Source organism: Oncorhynchus masou, chromosome 13 (assembly GCF_036934945.1).
Source record: "Oncorhynchus masou masou isolate Uvic2021 chromosome 13, UVic_Omas_1.1, whole genome shotgun sequence".
NCBI lineage: Eukaryota > Metazoa > Chordata > Actinopteri > Salmoniformes > Salmonidae > Oncorhynchus > Oncorhynchus masou.
Genome location: NC_088224.1, coordinates 64,046,300 through 64,069,114, shown reverse-complemented (window position 1 = coordinate 64,069,114; position 22,815 = coordinate 64,046,300). Strand labels below are relative to the sequence as shown.

The following is a 22,815-nucleotide window of genomic DNA, read 5'->3' as shown; positions in this document are numbered from 1 at the left end:
CCTCTCCCTCACTCTCTATCTTCAATGCTTTTCTTTTCTTTTCTTGTTGATTCTGAATCATAAACCTTATATTTGGCATTCTTCCTTTGGCATTCTTCCTATATAAAAACACAATATCAATGTTAAAATGTTTTAAGTTAAAATTATACTTATTTTGGATTGGCTTTAATACGTTGTTCCATCCCAAATTATTTGCAGAAGGCCTTAGGTGATTGGAGTGTAGAAAGAGAAGTATTATATTGGTTAACCCTGCTGCAGGTAGAGTTTGTGATGGTGCTGCTATTTGTGCCACAGGGTTAGGGTCTTTGGGATGATGTCCTGTTTAGGTCACAGACTAAAGAAATGAATTATGGTAGAAACAAAGTGTCCCAATCTCTTTCCCCCTCCTCCGTGTGTTGTGAAGGGAAAGGAGGAGGATTTAAAAGCTTTCTAACGAGGCAGCCTTGACACCTCAGCGCTGTCAGATCTTAATGTTGACAAACGGCCATCTATCTCACCGCCCGCTTTGATTAGGGAACATCTCTGAGTGGAGTGGCTATCACTCATGACAAGATGGCTTTTCATGTCAGCACATTTTCTCTCCCTGTCCTGCTTCTTTTTTTCTGATTATTTATAACCCTATATTTTACCCCTTGATAACTAAATTGCATTGTGGACAAAGCAGTTTGCTCGGTCCCCTCCTCTCACACTTTTTTTTGCTCTCCTTTTCTCTCTCTCTTTCTCTTGCTCTCTCTGTTGCTCGCTCGCTCTCATTCTCTCTTATTGATGTTGATGGCATGCCTGTAGAAATCAGCATGGTTTATTTAGTCTAGTTCCCACTCGGGTCCTCTGCTACATCGTGCCAATCAGAGAGTCAGCTTCTCTGCTCAGCTTCCCCTCGTTGACCCTATGAAGGATAATGACGCTTTACTGAATTACAGTTTTAAGTTTCACTCTCTTCTCTTTGATGCTAGACGAGTGGCTGGCTGCTGGCTGGCTGCTAGATGGCTCTGGCCTTTCTTTAACGCTACACAGAATTCACTTCCGAAACACTCCAACTTCTTCCATGCGTCTGATGAAAGCTCTCCAGACATGAGACAGAGCAGGAAGCTGCTTTTTTCACAGTAATCGTGCTGACAACAGTTGCAGGAGACCTCTTCAAGACAAGGTGCTTGTTCCTTCTAGGAGCGCCAGGCATACTGAGAGCCTCGCTGAGAGAAAACATGGCAGACGAGTGTCAGACACCTCCCATTTTTCCAGACGTGTTCTGCTGCTTTTCTTACACATACAGAGAGTTCCTGTTTCTCACAGATACTGTATGACCTTAAAGAAGACAAATCCTCACAGGCATCTCTGTGAGGTCATGTGTAGCAGGCGTGTGCTGGGGATGGGGATGGGTTTAGCTGGCATGCTGGGTTTGGGCTGAGCTTGGGGTGGGGTTGAGCTGGAGCTAGGGTTGGGTTGGGGCTGGGGTTAGGGTGGGGTTAGGGCTAGGGTTGGGGTTGGGGTGGGTGGTGTAGGTATGGGTTGGGTTGGGGTAGGGGTAGGGCTAGGGTTGGGGTTGAGTTTGGGCTGGGGTTGGGCTGGGGCTAGTATTGTTCTTGGGATGGGTTGGGCTGGTCTGGGGTGGGTTTGGGCTAGGGGTTGAGCTGCGGCTGAAATAACTTGATGAAGGCAGTTTAAGGCATTTAGATGTACTGTATAGTCTGTAGGTACTGTATGGTGTGGATGTACTGTATAGTTTGTACTAGAGGTCGACCGATTATGATTTTTCAACGCCGATACCGATTATTGGAGAATCAAAAAAAGCTGATTGTCTCGTCCTGACCTTAGTTCCTTTTTTATGTCTCTATTTTAGTTTGGTCAGGGTGTGAGTTGGGGTGGGCATTCTATGTTTTGTGTTCTATGTTTTCTATTTCTATGTGTTTGGCCTGGTATGGTTCCCAATCAGAGGCAGCTGGCAATCGTTGTCTCTGATTGAGAACCATACTTAGGCAGCCTGTTTTCCCACTATGGGTTGTGGGTAGTTGTTTTGTGTTGCTGCACCTTACAGGACTGTTTCGTTTTCGTTTCACTCTCTTTGTTATTTTGTTTAGTGTTTCTGTTCCAATAAATAACATGAACACTTACCACGCTGCGCATTGGTCCGATACTTCATACTCCTCGTCAGAATAGGAAGAAAACCGTTACACCGATACTGATTAATCTGACTATATTTATTTTATATTATTTGTAATAATGACAATTACAACAATACTGAATGAACACTTATTTTAACTTCATATAATACATCAATAATATCAATTTAGCCTCAAATAAATAATAAAACATGTTCAAATTGGTTTCAATAATGCAAAAACAAAGTGTTGGAGAAGAAAGTAAAAGTGCAATATGTGCCATGTAAAAAAGCTAATGTTTAAGTTCCTTGCTCAGAACATGAGAGCATATGAAAGCAGGTGGTTCCTTTTAACATGAGTCTTCAATATTCCCATTATTGCTATTGGATGTTCTTATAGGCACTTTAGTATTGACAGTGCAACAGTATAGCTTCCGTCCCTCTCCTCGCTCCTACCTGGGCTCGAACCAGGAACACATCGACAATAGCCACCCTCGAAGCAGCGTTACCCATGCAGAGCAAGGGGAACAACGACTCCAAGTCTCAGAGCGAGTGACGTTTGAAACGCTATTAGCGTGCACCCCGCTAACTAGCTAGCCATTTCACATCAGTTACACAAGCCTAATCTCAGGAATTGATAGGCTTGAAGTCATAAACATCGCAATGCTAAGAATTGCGAAGAGCTGCTGGCAAACGCATTGCTCAGTCAGAATATATCGCAATATCAAATATCAAATCATAGACTTAGTTAAAACAGAAATACGAGCCTTTGGTCATTAATATGGTCAAATACGGAAACTATCATTTCAAAAACAAAACGTCTTTCAGTGAAATACGAAACTGTATTTGATCTAACGGGTGGCATCCATAAGTCTAAATATTGCTGTTCCATTGCACAACCTTCAATGTTATGTCATAATTATGTACAATTCTGGCAAATTAATTACGGCCTTTGTTAGGAATAAATGGACTTCACACAATTCGCAATGTGGCCCAAACTGGTGGCCCAAACTGCTGCATATACCCTGACTGCTTGCACGGAACGCAAGAGAAGTGACACAATTTCCCTAGTTATAAGAAATTCATGTTAGCAGGCAATATTAACTAAATATGAAGGTTTAAAAATATATACTTGTGTATTGATTTTAAAGAAAGGCAATGATGTTTATGGTTAGGTACATTGATGCAACGACGGTGCTTTTTTCGCAAATGCGCTTGTTAAATCATCACCCGTTTGTTGAAGTAGGCTGTGATTCGATGAGAAATTAACAGGCACCGCATCGATTATATGTAACGCAGGACACGCTAGATAAACTAGTAATAGCATCAACCATGTGTAGTTAACTAGTGATTATGTTAAGATTCATTGTTTTTTATAAGATAAGTTTAATGCTAGCTAGCAATTTACCTTGGCTTCTTGCTGCCCTCGCGTAACAGGTAGTCAGCCTGCCACGCAGGCTCCTCGTGGAGTGCAATGTAAGGCAGGTGGTTAGAGCGTTGGACTAGTAACCGGAAGGTTGCAAAAACAAATCCCCGAGCTGACAAGGTAAAAATCTGTCATTCTGCCTCTGAACAAGGCAGTTTAAACAATGCTACCTTATATAATGTTACTTACCCTACATTATTCATCTCATATGCATACGTATATACTGTACTCTATATCATCGACTGCATCCTTATGTAATACATGTATCACTAGCCACTTTAACTATGCCACTTTGTTTACATACTCATCTCACATGTATATACTGTACTCGATACCATCTACTGTATCTTGCCTATGCTGCTCTGTACCATCACTCATTCATATATCCTTATGTACATATTCTTTATCCCCTTTACACTGTGTATAAGACAGTAGATTAGGAATTGTTAGTTAGATTACTTGTTGGTTATTACTGCATTGTCGGAACTAGAAGCACAAGCATTTCGCTACACTCGCATTAACATCTGCTAACCATGTGTATGTGACAAATAAAATTTGATTTGATTTGATTTAACCCACCGTTCCTAGGCCGTCATTGAAAATAAGAATGTGTTCTTAACTGACTTGCTTAGTTAAATAAAGGTGTAAAAAAAATGTTTTTTTAAATACAGATTTCCGATTGTTATGAAAACTTGATATCGGCCATAATTAATCGTCCATTCCGATTAATCGGTCGACCTCTAGTCTGTACGTACTGTATAGTATGTACATACTGTATGGTGTGGATGTACTGTATAGTCTGTGCTGTATGGTGTGGATGTACTGTATAGTCTGTGCTGTATGGTGTGGATGTACTGTATAGTCTGTATGTGCTGTATGGTGTGGATGTACTGTATAGTCTGTATGTGCTGTATGGTGTGGATGTACTGTATGGTGTGGATGTACTGTATAGTCTATGTACTGTATGGTGTGGATGTACTGTATAGTCTGTGCTGTATGGTGTGGATGTACTGTATAGTCTATGTGCTGTATGGTGTGGATGTACTGTATAGTCTGTATGTGCTGTATGGTGTGGATGTACTGTATAGTCTGTATGTGCTGTATGGTGTGGATGTACTGTATGGTGTGGATGTACTGTATAGTCTATGTACTGTATGGTGTGGATGTACTGTATAGTCTGTGCTGTATGGTGTGGATGTACTGTATGGTGTGGATGTACTGTATAGTCTGTATGTACTGTTTGGTGTGGATGTACTGTATAGTCCGTATGTACTGTATGGTGTGTATGTACTGTATGGTGTGTATGTACTGTATGGTGTGGATGTACTGTATGGTGTGGATGTACTGTATGGTGTGGATGTACTGTATGGTGTGGATGTACTGTATGGTGTGGATGTACTGTATGGTGTGGATGTACTGTATGGTGTGTATGTGCTGTATGGTGTGGATGTGCTGTATGGTGTGGATGTACTGTATGGTGTGGATGTACTGTATGGTGTGGATGTACTGTATGGTGTGGATGTACTGTATGGTGTGGATGTACTGTATAGTCTGTATGTACTGTTTGGTGTGGATGTACTGTATAGTCCGTATGTACTGTATGGTGTGGATGTACTGTATAGTCTGTATGTACTGTATGGTGTGTATGTACTGTATGGTGTGGATGTACTGTATGGTGTGGATGTACTGTATAGTCTGTATGTACTGTATGGTGTGGATGTACTGTATAGTCTATGTGCTGTATGGTGTGGATGTACTGTATAGTCTGTATGTGCTGTATGGTGTGGATGTACTGTATAGTCTGTATGTGCTGTATGGTGTGGATGTACTGTATAGTCTGTATGTGCTGTATGGTGTGGATGTACTGTATGGTGTGGATGTACTGTATAGTCTGTATGTGCTGTATAGTCTGTATGTACTGTATGGTGTGGATGTACTGTATAGTCCGTATGTACTGTATGGTGTGGATGTACTGTATAGTCTGTATGTACTGTATGGTGTGGATGTACTGTATGGTGTGGATGTACTGTATGGTGTGGATGTACTGTATAGTCTGTATGTACTGTATGGTGTGGATGTACTGTATGGTGTGGATGTGCTGCATGGTGTGGATGTACTGCATGGTGTGGATGTACTGCATGGTGTGGCTGTACTGCATAGTGTGGATGTACTGCATGGTGTGGATGTACTGCATAGTGTGGATGTACTGCATGGTGTGGATGTACTGCATAGTGTGGATGTACTGTATGGTGTGGATGTACTGCATAGTCTGTATGTACTGTATGGTGTGGATGTACTGTGTAGTCTGTGCATACTCTATGGTGTGGATGTACTGCATAGTCTGTATGTACTGTATAGTGTGGATGTACTGCATAGTCTGTATGTACTGTATGGTGTGGATGTGCTGTATAGTGTGGATGTACTGTATAGTGTGGATGTACTGTATGGTGTGGATGTACTGTATAGTCTGTATGTACTGTATGGTGTGGATGTACTGTATGGTGTGGATGTACTGTATGGTGTGGATGTACTGTATGGTCCGTATGTACTGTATGGTGTGGATGTATTGTATAGTCTGTATGTACTGTATGGTGTGGATGTACTGTATGGTGTGGATGTACTGTATGGTGTGGATGTACTGTATGGTGTGGATGTACTGTATAGTCTGTATGTACTGTATGGTGTGTATGTACTGTATGGTGTGGATGTACTGTATGGTGTGGATGTACTGTATAGTCCGTATGTACTGTATGGTGTGGATGTACTGTATAGTCTGTATGTACTGTATGGTGTGTATGTACTGTGGTGTGTATGTACTGTATGGTGTGAATGTACTGTATGGTGTGGATGTACTGTATAGTCTGTATGTACTGTATGGTGTGGATGTACTGTATAGTCTGTATGTACGGTATGGTGTGGATGTACTGTATAGTCCGTGTGTACTGTATGGTGTGGATGTACTGTATAGTCTATGTACTTTATGGTGTGGATGTACTGTATAGTCTGTATGTACTGTATGGTGTGTATGTACTATATGCTGTGGATGTACTGTATAGTCTGTATGTACTGTATGGTGTGGATGTACTGTATGCTGTGGATGTACTGTATAGTATGTATGTACTGTATGGTGTGGATGTACTGTATGGTGTGGATGTACTGTACAGTCTGTATGTACTGTATAGTCTGTATGTACTGTATGGTGTGGATGTACTGTATGGTGTGGATGTACTGTATGGTGTGGATGTACTGTATGGTGTGTATGTACTGTATGGTGTGGATGTACTGTATAGTCCGTATGTACTGTATAGTCTGTATGTACTGTATAGTGTGGGTGAACTTTAAGGTGGGACAGCCTGTAGAGGGATGGTCCTGTTCCACTAGACTGTTCCTCTATGGCCGTATGATGAGATGTGTTGGTGTTACCAGTCTCTTAATGGATCTGTTTGTTCAGTGTGGTTCTGTCTGAGCTCTGAAAGAAGCAGCCGATAGATACAGTTCCAAAAGACTCTAAGAAGGAGATATATTCTCAGCACTCTGTTGCCGCTTTCTATAGAGAAAACAGTGTTTCATAGTTTATCTTGTCTGACAACAAACGCTGAAACAGCCTATCAGTTTAGATGCTGGAAATGTATTAAATCTGTTCAAATGTTCACTGTGGGTTCTGATGTCAATAGTTATGAAATACTACAGTACACTTCTTTTTACTCCAAGTCAGTCATCATTGGATGTTTCATGTAGAGATTGTGGGTACTGGATAAATCCAGACTTTTGTAGCTTGCCGGATGTTATGGTATGCGTTTTAGAAAACTATCAAAACCAGATTCCCCTTTGGCTCCACTGATGTGACACTTGAAAGCATTTTTCATCTCCTTATCTTTCCACACTGATTTGAATCTGCTCTTTAGGGTTCAGGGTTGAGATGTTTAGCTGTCTGAATGTTTCCTGGCTGTTGTCTGACTGTTCTGACTGTTTTCAGATTTCTCTGACTATTCCTCTCTCGCCACCCTCTGTTCTGACTGTTCTCTGACTGACTGTTCCTACTGTTTTGTCTTTCTGCCCCACCCCACTCCCCCTCCAGGCAGCAAGGAGGATGAGTTGGTCAAGTCGAAGAAGGGCTTCCACAGCCAGACAGTAGCCAATCAGAGCCCAGAGACGGACCTGATGTTGGATGGAGACGATGACACTGCCAGTCTGCTGCAGGAGAAAGAGATGGACAACCTGGCTGGTGAGACACATACACAAACACGCACTCACACACACACACACACACACACACACAGACACACACACACACACACACACATACACATACACATACACATACACATACACACACACACACGCACATATTTATCCTATGTTTGGGTCATGGTTTATGTGTTTGGCAGTGTAAGTGGATCTGGACAATGTTTCCAAGGTGTTCAGATGAACGTGTAGTTCCTGTGTGATAGTGTGTGTGTGAAACAAACCGTTCTGTGTTGTTTTGGTTCTCCAGCGCCGTTCCTTCCTCGCCTGTTTGTCTCCAGAGGTCAGTCAGTCATCTCAGTCCAAGTTAAACTATATTGATTCTGGAAGGATGATCAATCTGAACATGACTGCGTATCAAATGGCACCCTATTATTTAGTTAGTGCACTACTTTTGATTAGGGCACATAGTACTTTGGTCAAAAGTAGTGCAATAGGGTGCCATTTGGAATGTACCCTACAGTGCATTTGGGAAGTATTCAGACCTCTTAACTTACAGCCTTATTCTAAAAGGGATTATGTTGTATTTTTTCATCAATCATCAATCTACACACAATACCCCATAATGACAAAGCAAAAACAGGTTTTAAGTCATTTTTGCTAATTTATAAAAAATGTTAAATGGAAACATTCAGACCCTTTACTTTGTTGAAGCACCTTTGGCAGCGATTACAGCCTTGAGTCTTCTTGGGTATGACGCTATCAACTTGGCACACCTGTATTTCTCCCATTCTTCTCTGCAGATCCTCTCAAGCTCTGTCAGGTTAGATTTTTAATTGTTATTCTTATTTTTATTTCACCTTTATTTAACCAGGTAGGCAAGTTGAGAACAAGTTCTCATTTACAATTGCGACCTGGCCAAGATAAAGCAAAGCAGTTCGATACATACAACAACACAGAGTTACACATGGAGGAAAACAAACAGTCAATAATAAGTCAATAATAAGTCTATATACAATGTGAGCAAATGAGGTGAAATAAGCGAGGTAAATGCAAAAAAAAGGCCATGGTGGCGAAGTAAATACAATATAGCAAGTAAAACACTGGAATGGTAGATTTTCAGTGGAAGAATGTGCAAAGTAGAGAGAAATAATGGGATGCAAAGGAGCAAAATAAATAAATACAGTAGGGGGAGAGGTAGTTGTTTGGGCTAAATTATAGATGGGCTATATGTACATTTGTAGTAATCTGTGAGTTGCTCTGACAGCTGGTACTTAAAGCTAGTGAGGGAGATAAGTGTTTTCAGTTTCAGAGATTTTTGTAGTTCGTTCCAGTCATTGGCAGCAGAGAACTGGAAAGAGAGGCGGCCAAAAGAAGAATTGGTTTTGGGGGTGACCAGAGAGATATACCTGCTGGAGCACGTGCTACAGGTAGGTGCTGCTATGGTGACCAGCGAGCTGAGATAAGGGGGGACCTTTCCTAGCAGGGTCTTGTAGATGACCTGGAGCCAGTGGTTTTGGCGACGAGTATGAAGCGAGGGCCAGACAACGAGAGCGTACAGGTCGCAGTGGTGGGTATTATATGGGGCTTTGGTGACAAAACGGATTGTGAGTCTGGAAGGAGCATTTACAGTCTAACCAGACACCTAGGTATTTGTAGTTGTCCCCATATTCTAAGTCAGAACCGTCCAAAGTAGTGATGTTGGACGGGCGGGCAGGTGCAGGCAGCGATCGGTTGAAGAGCATGCATTTAGTTTTACTTGTATTTAAGAGCAATTGGAGGCCACGGAAGGAGAGTTGTATGGCATTGAAGATCGTCTGGAGGGTTGTTAACACAGTGTCCAAAGAAGGGCCAGAAGTATACAGAAAGGTGTCGTCTGCGTAGAGGTGGATCAGAGACTCACCAGCAGCAAGAGCGACATCATTGATGTATACAGAGAAGAGAGTCAGTCCAAGAATTTAACCCTGAGGCACCCCCATAGAGACCGTCAGAGGCCTGGACAACAGGCCGATTTGACACACTGAACTCTATCAGAAAAGTAATTGGTGAACCAGGCGAGGCAATCATTTGAGACACCAAGGCTATCTAGTCTGCCGATGAGGATGTGGTGATTGACAGAGTCGAAAGCCTTGGCTAGATCAATGAATACGGCTGCACAGTATTGTTTCTTATTGATGGCGGTTAAGATATCGTTTAGGACCTTGAGCGTGGCTGAAGTGCACTCATGACCAGCTCTGAAACCAGATTGCATAGCGGAGAAGGTATGGTGGGGTTCGAAATGGTCGGTAATCTTTTTGTTGACTTGGCTTTCGAAGACCTTAGAAAGGTCTGAAAATGTTGTAGTTAGGGATGAAGATTTCAGAATTTTTGGTGGTCTTCCTAAGCCAGGATTCAGACACGGCTAAAACATCCGGGTTGCCAGAGTGTGCTAAAGCAGTGAATAAAACAAACTTAGGGAGGAGGCTTCTAATGTTGACATACATGAAACCAAGGCTATTACGGTTACAGAAGTCATCAAAAGAGAACGCCTGGGGAATAGGAGTGGAGCTAGGCACTGCAGGGCTTTGATTCACCGCTTAATCGCCAGAGGAGGAGTAGGATAAGGGTACGGCTAAAAGCTATGAAAATTGGTTGTCTAGAACGTCCGGAACAGAGAGTAAAAGGAGGTTTCTGGGGGCGATAAAACAGCTTCAAGGTATAACGTACAGACAAGGTATGGTAGGATGTGAATACAGTGGAGGGAAACCTAAGTATTGAGTGATGATGAGAGAGCTATTGTCTCTAGAAACATAATTGAAACCTGGTGATGTCACCACATGTGTGGGTGGTGGAACTGAAAGGTTGGATAAGGTATAATGAGCAGGGCTAGAGGCGCTACAGTGAATTAAGCCAATAAACACTAATTAGAAAAGCAATGGACAAGGCATATTTAAGGAGAGGCATGCTTAGTCGAGTGATCATAAGGGTCCAGTGAGTAGTGAGGTTGGTTGGGGTAACGGCGATTCAGACAGCTAGGCCGGGCCATCGGTAGCAAGCTAGCATTGGATGGAGGTCTGTTTTTAGCCACCTCGTGCGTTTCCGTCGGTAGATTAGTGGGGTTCCGTGTGGTAGAGGGGATCAATCCAATTGGCTAAATAGATATAGTTATAGTGACCCAAGAACATTTTTCCGATAGATCTATTCAGAGAGCAGCCGATAAGACAGCTAACGATTAGATGGACTCAGATGGGCGTTCAGGTAAGGTCGCGACAGAGGGGCCAGTTGGATAATTCCCTCGGGCAGATAACGTCGGTAGTCCAGTCGTGAAGGCCCGGTGGGGCTCCGCGTCGGCAGTAAAACTGGTACGGATAAGTGATTGTAGCCCAGGTGTGGCTGATGGAACTCTCCAGCTGGCTAGCTCCGGAATAATTTATGTTTGCTCCGAGATCGTCGTAAGCCAATAGTCACACGGATAGCAGCGAACTAGCTGCGAGATCCAGGTGTAAATGTCCAGAGCTTTTGGTTGAAATCCGGGGATATGGAGAGAAAAATAGGTCCGGTCGCGTTGTACAAAACTGCCGATAGCTTTTCGAGCTAAAGGATAGCTGATGACCATCAACCGTGGTTAGCTGAAAACTAACATTAGCCAGTGAATTGGCTAGCTTCTGGCTAGCTTCTGGTTAGCTTCTATTGTGAGGCGCGTTGCAGGAGAGTGTTTTGAAGGTGAGTTTTTGGAAAAGGAAACATATAAAAGATATGCGAAGAAAGATGTAAATATATATATATATATATATATATATATATATATATATACGGGATGGGGAGATGGGGAGTGTTGCTGCACAGCTACTTTCAGGTCTTCGATCAGGTTAAAAAAAACATTCACTGTAGGCATGGTGCCAGGTTTCCTCCAAACGTGATGCTTGGCTTTCAGGTCAAAGAGTTCAATCTTGGTTTAACCAGAAAACCGAATCTTGTTTCTCATGGTCTGAGAGTCTTTAGGTGCATTTTAGCAAACTCCAAGTGGGCTGTCATGTGCCTTTTACTGAAGAGTGGCTTCGGTCTGGCCACTCTACCATAAAGGCCTGATTGGTGGAGTGCTGCAGAGATGGTTGTCCTTCTGGAAGGTTCTCCCATCTCCACAGAGGATCTCTAGAGCTCTGTCAGTGACCATCAGATTCTTGGTCACCTCCCTGACTAAGGTCCTTCTCCCCCATTGCTCTGTTTGGCCGGGCGGCCAGCTCAAGGAAGAGTCTTGGTGGTTCCAAACTTCTTCCATTTAAGAATGATGGAGGCCACTGTGTTCTTGGGGACCTTCAATGCTGCAGAAATGTTTTGGTACCCTTCCCCAGATCTGTCACTTGACGCAATCCTGTCTCGGAGCTCTATGGACAATTCCTTCGACCTCATGGCTTGGTTTTTGCTCCGATATGCACTATCAACTGTGGGACCATATTTTAGTGATAATGCCGGTGTTTGGAGGATATATTAGCACGGAGTTGTTAGGGCCTAGACGAAGTCGACGAAGTGTTCTAAATGTTCCATTGCTATAATGGCTGGCAACATTCTTATACCTTGCCTGCTACCTAGCCAACTACTGCTAACTTACAGTCACGTCAATAAGTGCAGTCAGAATAACAGAAAAGTAGCTGCATTTGCATTTGTTTAAGCTGTTTTCTAGTGACAATGAGGTAATGAGGTGCGATTTCACCTGGCATAGAAAATGTGCTCGCTGTTGACACTTGTTCAGAGGAGCTAGCCAGCAACACAGCAACAGTAACATGATCGCTTGAAACTGAAGCTGGAAAGACTGCAAATTAGCTATGTTTTATTTGACCTTTTTTCAATTGACCTTTTTTTGTATATATGTATTTCGACTGGCTGAGAAATGCTGCCTGCCAGTCTTTCTTGTCCCGGACAGCAGGACATCGAATTTGAAAATCTAAACAATGTTGTAAATGTTGGAGAGGCGGACAGCAAGGTTTATACAAATCTCAGCTGTTGAAAACAAAATGTTAGTCTAAAAGAAATGTGAGATAATGTCTAGATGCTAAAGTGGAGATCAAGTTTATAAGTTGCCTGGCTGGGCTGATGAGACAGTGGATAGCACAGTCAGATGGAACAGAGTAAATAGGTATTTTAACGACATAGATTTAGCCGGTGGCAGTTTGTGGAATAGACACTGGCTGGAATGCGGTTTTAACCAATCAACATTCAGAATTAGACCTACCCGTTGTATAAATAAACAGGTGTGTGCCTTTCCAAATCATGTCCACTCAATTGAATTTACCACAGGTGGACTCCAATAATGTTGTAGAAACATCTCAAGGAGATCAATGGAAACAGGATGCACCTGAGCTCAACTTTGAGTCTCATAGCAAAAGGTCTGAATACTTATGTAAATACAGTGTTTCTGTTTTCTATTTTTAATACATTTGCAAAGATTCTAACAACCTGTTTTCGCTTTGTCATTATGGGGTACTGTGTGTAGAGTGTTGAGGAAAAACATATAATTAATAAATTTTAGAGTAAGGCTGTAATGTAACAAAATTTGGACAAAGTCAAGGGATCTGAATACTTTCAGAAGGCACTGTATGTCACCATTCCCCTTCTAAATGGCCCAGACAATCAGTGGCTAAACTAACATTTACCTAACCTGACAAACTGAACTATTAACCCATAATCTTACTGATTATAACAGACAGAGAAACTATGAAAACAAAAGAATGAATGAAAATTACTTGAATCAACCTCCTCAGTAGAAATAAATATTGAAATAAACTAATCACAATTGCTTATTAAAACATATGAGATGGTTGTTTGATATCTATACATTTTATTTTCATTGGAACACTGAGTCATGGGCTACACCCCAAATGGCACCCTATTCCTTTTTATAGTGCACGACTTTTAACCAGGGTCCATAGTAATCTGGTCAAACGTCTGCATTATATAGGAAAAGGGTGTCATTTGGGACACATCCATGCAGACGAAAGGGTCTGTTAATAAGAGCGGTTCCATGACATGATGTCTGAATGTCCAGAAAATAAATTGCATGTTTAAATAATGACATTTAAAACAAATTTTATCTTGGAGGCTTGGAGTTTTCATCTGAACTGTGCCAGGCAGGCAGGAGAGTTCATACAGCTGGCAGGGCTACAGTGAAACATGTAATATAATATTAATAAATGCAATTAAGCAGACACTTTTATCCATAGTGTGTGCATACATTTTTAAATGGGTGGCCCCCAGCAGGAATCAAACTCACAATCGTTGCATTGCATGCATCCTCATCGACCAACTGAGCCACACTGTTCTATCAGGTCCTGAGATGTACAGACTGGATGGATGTAGAGGTAGAGCAGTACAGACTGGATGGATGTAGAGGTAGAGCAGTACAGACTGGATGGATGTAGGGGTAGAGCAGTACAGACTGGATGGATGTAGAGGTAGAGCAGTACAGACTGGATTGATGGTAGAGCAGTACAGACTGGATGGATGGTAGAGCAGTACAGACTGGATAGATGTAGAGGTAGAGCAGTACAGACTGGATGGATGTAGAGGTAGAGCAGTACAGACTGGATGGATGTAGGGATAGAGCAGTACAGACTGGATGGATGTAGGGGTAGAGCAGTACAGACTGGATGGATGTATGGGTAGAGCAGTACAGACTGGATGGATGTAGAGGTAGAGCAGTACAGACTGGATGGATGTAGAGGTAGAGCAGTACAGACTGGATGGATGGTAGAGCAGTACAGACTGGATGGATGGTAGAGCAGTACAGACTGGATGGATGGTAGAGCAGTACAGACTGGATGGATGGTAGAGCAGTACAGACTGGATGGATGGTAGAGCAGTACAGACTGGATGGATGTAGAGGTAGAGCAGTACAGACTGGATGGATGTAGAGGTAGAGCAGTACAGACTGGATGGATGTAGAGGTAGAGCAGTACAGACTGGATGGATAGATCATTTTAAAATGTTTATTTTATTTTACCCTGTCTCATCGCTACAACTCCCATACGGGCTCGGGAGAGACGAAGGTTGAAAGTCATGCGTCCTCCGATACACAACCCAACCAAGCCGCACTGCTTCTTAACACAGCGCGCATCCAACCCGGAAGCCAGCCTCACCAATGTGTCTAACCAAGATTAGCGCGCACTGCGCCCGGCCTGCCACAGGAGTCGCTGGTGCGCGATGAGACAAGGATATCCCTACCGGCCAACCCCTCCCTAACCCGGACGACACTAGGCTGGATGGACCACGGACCTCCCGGTTGCGGCCGGTTATGACAGAGCCTGGGCGCAAACCCAGGGTCTCTGGTGGCACAGCTGGCGCTGCAGTACAGCGCCCTTAACCACTGGGCCACCCAGGAGGCCCATAAGCTAACTACTTTCTGCTCTGCTTGTGTAGCTAATGCTTCCTTGCTTGGATAGAATTTGTGTTGGCTAAAAACCCACTACTTTCTGCTCTGCTATTGAAGGCACTGCTTTCTTGCTTAAGTAAGATGGCCAGTGGTGAGAGTTAGTTCAAAAAGGCTAACCACCCAAGTTTATACCTCTGACCGTGCCCTAAAGATATTCACGAATGCTGTCCTGTTTGCCTGGGGTGGAAACACACTCAGGAGGCTTTGCCTTGGACCAGTTTGTGTGACAATTATCTCCAGCTGTGTTCAACTTCTATTGGTCATTGGACTGACTTTGTGGGAAAGATTGGGGTTGCTGGCGAAGGGTCTTCAGGTGAAGTAACCTTGGAAATGGGGTTGTATGAGGCCAGGAGAGAGCAGCAGAGGTGGTCGGAGTTGAGAGGGGTGTCATCCCAGCCGAGTGAGGCTCATTCTGGTTTTTCTGTCAGTGTTCAGAGTCCGGATTCTGAAGATGATATACTATCCCTGGTTGGCTCTGGAGGGTTTTCAGTGTGAATCGGATGTCGGATCAGTTCGGCAGGGGAGAGTGAATCATTGGTGGTTAATGTGCATTTGACAAAGCTGTGTTTGTAGGGCTGCAGATCACCTGGGGTGGATTGGCCGTCTTCTCCCCTGCAGCAGAGTTACTTCAGGTTTTGGGGAAGGTATTTACCTCCTGTCCCTGCAGCAGTGAAGTGTTGCTTACCCCTATTTAAAGATTTTGCAGATGAGCTACAGGCGACCTGGTATTCACCTCATTGAGCCAGGCTGGTGCTACCAGGTTATGGCAAATTCATGAATGTAGACGGTTTGGAGGCGGCTGGGCTCATTTGCACATGCCCAATGGATTGAAAGCTTGCAAGTTACTTAGTCCAGAGGATAACAAGGGTGCTAATCCTAACATGGTGCTTCTGAAAAAACAGTGCTGGTGCTCTGCCTCTTCAGGGAATAATGTATGGGAGACTGGTAGCGTGCTCCGTCCAGTGGCAGGCACGCACTGTTTCACCATGTGTGATGAGGACGGTGACGAGGATGTACGGTCTGCAGTTCGCTGTGCGTCATACTTTTCGTGGCGTCCATATGCCTACGGTCCCCGAGGTCCTAGTAACTGTCTTGAGAGATTTCCTCTCTCCTTCAAAAGCTGGCTATTCAGGTGGTTCCCGTGTCTGAAGTACAGAGTGGTTGGTACAGCTGTTACTTCTTAGTTCCCAAGAGCGATGGAATGTTGTGTCCTATCCTGGACTTGGTTGTTTTAAGTGAGCACCCCAAGATTTACAAGTTTCAAATGCTTACACTTGAATGGTTATTGCAGTCGGTGCGTCCCAGTGATTGGCTTACGTCCATAGATCTGAAGGATGAGTGTTTTCATGTGGCTATACATCCTCTCCACAGAAAGTTTCTGAAGTTTAATTTCAAGGTTGTGGCCTACGAGTTTCTAGCGCTGCCTTTTGGGCTCTCCCTATCACCCCAGCCCTTTTTCTATGGTGGTGGATGTGGCTTTGGCATGGGGTGCAATGCCAGGGGATCAGATTTGTGGCCTATCTGGATGATTGAGGGAACAGGTGGGGTTCCACACTGCCAAGCTGGTTTCCCATATTCAGTCTTTGGAGTTCATAGTGAATTACAAGAAAACTTGTGATTCACTATGAATTCACTAGCGGGTTCAGTTTCTGGGTCTGGTTCTGGACTTATTTCTGAATTGTGCGTTTTGTCCCAACAGAGGAGGGGCGCATTCTGGTTCTTCCTGGCACGGATTCAGCTGGGGCACTCTATGCCTTTTCGCTCGGGCATACAGTTATTGGTTCTGATGGCCTCTATGATAGCTGTGGTGCCTCTGGGACTTCTGTTGATGCATCAGATTTAGCACTACGGTAGTTGCCACTGCCATCGTTTGTCAAGGTATCCCCATTGTGCCTAAGGACGTTGACTCCTTGGAGGGACCCGTGACTGCTGTTGCAAGGGGTTCTCATGGGCTGGGTAGTTTCCCACAGGGTGTTCACGACAGATGCATCCCTGTTGGGATGGGGAGCACTGTGTGTAGGTTGCTCGAAAAGAGGAATTTGGTCAACAATTCAAATGGCACTGCATATCAATTACCTAGAGATACTGACTGTTTTACTAGTGTTTAGACGTTTCCTTCCTGATGTTGGAGGGCCAGCATGTGTTGGTAACGTCCGACAATAAGACGGCGGTGTTGTACATCAACAGGCAAGGGAGGACGCGGTCTCTCTCTCTCTCTTCTAAATCTGTCTGTTATCTGCTCATATGGAGCAGTGTGCATTTCCTGTTGCTCAGGATGACATATCTTCCCAGGTTTCTCAACGTGGGTGCAGATCTAATTTCCAGGGGGGTCCTATCTCTACAGAGTGGAGACTACACCCCTAGGTGGTTGCCGAGATATTGGGCCAGTTCTGCAGTGCTGACAGAGATCTTTATGCATCACAAGAAAACTTGCATTGTCATCTGTTCTTCTCGATGAGGGATCTGGGCACTCCGTTGGGAACAGATGCTTTGGCGTATCAGTGGTCTCTATGTGTTTGCTCTGGCGGACCTGATTCAAGCCACTGAGCAGAGGGTCCCTCAGGAAAGTCTGTTGTTGATTCTGGTGGCTCTACATTGGCCCAGACAACCCTGGTTCTCGCAGATCATCCACTTGTTGGGGGGGGGGGGGGGACCCATTGAGGGTTCCATGTCATCGGGATCTATTGTCCCAGACACACCGGAGAGTTTTACCACAGATAGGGGATCTGTGGGTTTGGTCCCTGAAAGGTTGAATTTGACATTATTCTTAAATGTTATTATGACTATACAGTCGGCAGATGTGCCCTCTACGAGGTGGTGCGGTTTCTGAAAGGTGTGCGTCGGCTCAGACTGGTGTCTAAGCCTGTGGCATAGACCTGCAACCTGGCTTTGGTCCTGGATGCTCTGTGTGACCCTCTGTTTGGATGATTCAAGTCTGTGGACCTGAAGGTCCTTTCCTACATGACTGCCCTGCTCATGTTTGGCGATCTCCACTCACTATCAGTACACCCTTCCTGTTTGGAATTCGCGCCTGGAAACACTAAAGTGATGTTACCCCTTAATGCAGCTTTTGCTCCCAAGGTTATGCTTATGTCTTACAGTTCCCTGGCTTTCTAGCTGTTCCTTTTCTCACCTCCTTTGTTTGCTTTCAGTGAACAACGGAGTTTGTATGGCCTGTGTCCGGTGCACGCTTTACGCACATATGGATAGGACCAAGGATATCCATGTTTGTGAACAACTTTTTGTTTGTTTCGCTAATCCACCTCTGTAGTGCGATTTCCAAGCAACGTTTTCTCATTGGCTATCTCCCTGACAAATGACAGCAAAGGAGAAGGGTTCCCTTGCGGTGTGCGTGCTAACTCCACTAGGGGTTTGGCAGCTTCTTGGGTATTGTTCAGGGGCATGACGATTGGTGATATCTGTGCTGCAGCGTGTTGGGGTTCCCCAAATACCTTCTACCTGCTCCTGGTGTGGCCCATAGTGTTCTTATGGCTGGGTCCGGCAGTTGGTGTTAGGCACCGCGCAGGTTGTGCATTTGTCCGGGTTACCACAGTTCCCTGCATGTTTGAGCCTTGGGCTGCAGCAGTGTGTAAAGTGTACATTATCAGGGTTACCACTGTTTCCTGTAGGTTTGAGCCTCGGGTTGCTATGACAGCACGCAAGTACACCGTTTCGATGTTGCTGCAGGTTTCCTCCTACAGGGAACAGTAGTTATAATCATAACTGTAATATTTATTGTCTTCATTAAAACATTTGACTGTTATTTCTGCCTAGTAGCTTAGGTTATTTAAATACCTTATTGGTCTGACTCTGCCCAGTCAGGACTGTCTCTGCTGACAATAGAGTTATCCAAACCCCCTTATAGTGTTTTAGTGTTCTCATAGTGTTCTCATAATGTTCTCCAACCCACCTCCTGGTTATATGGCACCAGGCTCCAGCTCTGTGGGCCAAACTCTCCAGTCAGAACTGTGCTTTCTGCTGCTTTAGGTATAATTGCCTCAGCCTCACAAGGTATAGTTATCCAGAGTTCAGTCTGGTTGTGAAAATAGATCAAGAGGAGCTGTTCAAAAGTCTGATACACTGCCTGAACGCTGCAAACAACTGGTGCATGAAATAAGAGCAGCAAGCGCTGTGGTGGTTTTATGCCTGATGCAAGCATTTTACTGGAATACAATAGTGGATCCTGGCAGCCATCATAAATTCCTGAAACGTTTACTATGTTCCAATCACAAGGATTATAAAGCAGCAAATGGACTGAGGGAGAGAGAATCTGGTTGCTGTGCCTCCCCTGTCAAGCTCACAGACGTAAAAAAAAACAGTTTTTTTCTGAGGAGAACATTTCATCCTAAAACACTTGATAAAATAATAAAGAAAATATGATATACTGTAGCTGCTGTTTCTTTTAAAATATCATAGTTTACTGGTATGTTGGCATTCTGACAAAGAGAATTCGAATTGCAGACTATTGTATCTATAGTGTTGCTATGTAAGTGGGGGTAGCTTTAGAGACCTGCAATGACTAGCTTCTGTCCAGAATCTCAAGAGGTACAATCAGGCTTTTAAGTAGTGGCTGTGAGCGGTATTGTCCTTAAAGCCCCGATGCAGTCTTTGTAATCGTATTTTTAAATCATTGCTGTATGTCTAATAAATCATTCTGTGTTTATTTAATGAAAATGTACTGCCCTTTAAAAGTCCAATGCAAGCTATTTTTATCTCAATATCAAATAATTTCTGGGTAAAAATGAAGTACCTTAGTGTGATTGTTTTCAATTAAAATGGCAAAAGAAACAAAAATTGCTATAACGAAACACCATCCAAAATCAGCTGGACCAGTTACGAGTACAGAAAATTCTAAATGGAAACTTTCTTTATATGTACATCATTTAGAACATATTATCAATTCCAACCTTATTAAAAATGTTGGTCAAAACATTTATTTTTGGAACATTCAAAAACTCTTCAAAAACATTTACAATTTTTTCAAATATTGCATCATGGTAAAGTTAAAGGTATGTTCACATTCTGGCCAACAGGGGAGCCCTAGCTTTCTCAGACTGACAATTCAGAAGTGCTGGACATTATGTAGTGTTCTGTCTATGTACTCTATATCTATATGCTACAGTCTGTGTGCTCTATATCTATACTCTATCTCTCTCTGCCCTGAGCAGTCTAAGTGGGAGATCCTCCCTGTGTGTTGACAGCCTTTCTCCTCCTCCTCTTTCTTTATCTTTCTCTCTTGCCCTCTCACTCTGTCTCTCCCCATATCTCTTTCTCTCTCCTCCTCTTCCTCCTCTCTCTCTGTCCTCCTGCCAACCAACCATCAGGTCAGTGTCTGCTGCCAGAGAGGGCGTGGCTTACCCTGGGCCCAGCTAGCTATGGGCCGGGCGGGGCCTGCCCTGTGGTTACCAAACCCATGATTAGTTTCACTCCCCCTGAACACTGGCAACACCGTCTGCTCTCACTGGCATCAACACTCTCCTTTTGTCTACTCATCTGTAACCCAACTCGAGAGGAGAGGAGAGGAGAGGAGAGGAGAGGAGAGGAGAGGAGAGGAGAGGAGAGGAGAGGAGAGGAGAGGAGAGGAGAGGAGGTGTTTTGATAGTGGCTGTTTACTGTTTTACTTGCGATATTAATGATCTTAACTGACAGACCTTTGAATGGACGAGTCAAAGACTGGCTGTACTCTGTCAAGGAGACATTATCATGACCTAATGAGTGGAGTGCACCATTATCATATCTCTCTCTGTCTCTGTCGCTCTCTGTCTCTCTCTCGCTCTCTGGCATCATTTTAGCCCTTACATGGGTAATAATTAGTCTTATGAGTGCAAGATAATATTGTCATAAATACTTAAATACTTTTAAAAAAGTGCACTGCTTAGGATGTTCTGAATTACATATAATATTACTGACTACATTACATGTTTAGGAAATTACTACTATAATATTTCTTGCATATATGACAGTAAATTGAACTGTTTTAGGCTGATTCCCTAATGGCTTCCTAATGGCCTATGTGCCCTAATAAAAAAAGAGTGCCATATAAAGGTACATTTTAGACTTATTCAAGCCTTTGAGAGGCATGTTGGGCATTCGAGATTTTGGGAGAATTATCTGTTTTAATTATGACACTACCCAGAATGCCTTGTGTAGCAGTGCAGCAGTGACATCACTGTGAATGTCTTCATCAGACCAGACTGTTTAACAGTTTACCAGCCCCGTAGACATTCAAGACTAGAGTACAGACAAAATATAACTAGAACACCAAGAAACTAGGATTATGTAATGGAATATTATAGCTGGAATTATTTTTGCTAGAAATGTAATGATTTGCCCCGTGTACAATTGAAATGTTTCTGAAATATTATTTTGAAGAACATCTGCGTAAAAGGACTGGGTGTGTGTGTGTTAATATATAATATAATATTATTGTTATTACTACTATAACTTTTTCTAAATTCGAAGAAAACCGCTTCAAAGATATAGCGTTATAGCTCACGTATTAACGGAATCCAGTCCTTTTGGCATATGGAAACCTGTATCATTTATTATTATTGTTGTGTAAACGTTTTAATACTAACTCCGAATTATGGAGTATCCCTAGAGGGATTACAGCTTAATCCCGTCCCTGTAGCGCGGTGGATCCAGTGGATTAAGGCTGTATTGTCTCTCTCTGTACCAGAGTCCCTTTAGGCCACAACACAATAGTTCTCGTACCCGCCAACGTCTTATTATTCTCTTTCTCTCTGAGGGGGAGTAGACTAGAGGTCTTGGAATAGAGAGTTTATGTTGCATAAAGACAAACCCTTCAGATTGATGAGAATCTCTTGCAACAGCATCGACTGTAAAACAATATATGTCCGTTTACTGAGACGTCGGCCGAATTCTCTATTCAAATGTAGTCTAACCTGGGGCGGGTTTAATATGTGTCTAAATGTGGAAACAACATTAAGAACAAGTGTCATTACAAGATAATTATATAGGCTAATAAATGGTCATGACAGTGATAAATATGAGTATTAGAATAATAAGTAATGTTTTGATCACGTTTCGTTTCTTTTGCAAAAGCATTGCTTTCTATTCTGTGAGCATATCGCAGTAATTATAGCCTTTTGTATAATTTGACATTATATGTACATGTAGGTATTGATTATAGGTTATACATTATATGTCAGTGCATTGTGTATTATCTATTCATTAATATGTTGTGGGGCATATTAGGGCTATATGTTTCCATAGGCCTACGATAGTCATTAGACCCGGGATATTGCATGTTTATTACAGCTTGTAAAGCACATGCTAAACGGTGATAGTGTAATCAGATAAGATCAGTTTAATACAGGCAGAATTTATTACAGGCAGCTAGGGCAGGCAGAGAGAAAGAGTAGGAAAGCCGATTCCACTATTCCTGAGCGCTCTGTTAGCACAATGAAAGAGAGCCCAGGGAATTGAAACCAAAATCCACTTGTAATCTCGCAACAGTATCGGGCATAATTGGTTGAGGACCACAATATTAAGATTGATGAGACATTAAAGTGGCTCTTTGGAGTTCACGCGATCGATAAATATCCCAATTTCAAAAGCTTTCATTTGAGCTCGAGACAAATCACAGGAGCCGCGCGCCTCAGCGATACTGATCCAAATAGAACATGGAGGATGGAGGGAGAGGAGAGGACAGGAGGAGAGATGGAGATGCGGAGGAAGATG

General features: G+C 43.2%; 1 protein-coding gene across 1 annotated transcript in view; it reads left to right on the top strand.

Moving 5' to 3' along the window:
* The window catches only part of LOC135553390 (neurobeachin-like), a 334,327-nt gene that overhangs the window by 185,329 nt on the left and 126,183 nt on the right, over positions 1-22,815 (top strand). The window contains exon 41 of the mRNA XM_064985529.1: positions 7,600-7,746. Coding sequence (XP_064841601.1) covers positions 7,600-7,746 — 147 coding nt within the window. The remainder of the gene's footprint in view (positions 1-7,599; positions 7,747-22,815) is intronic.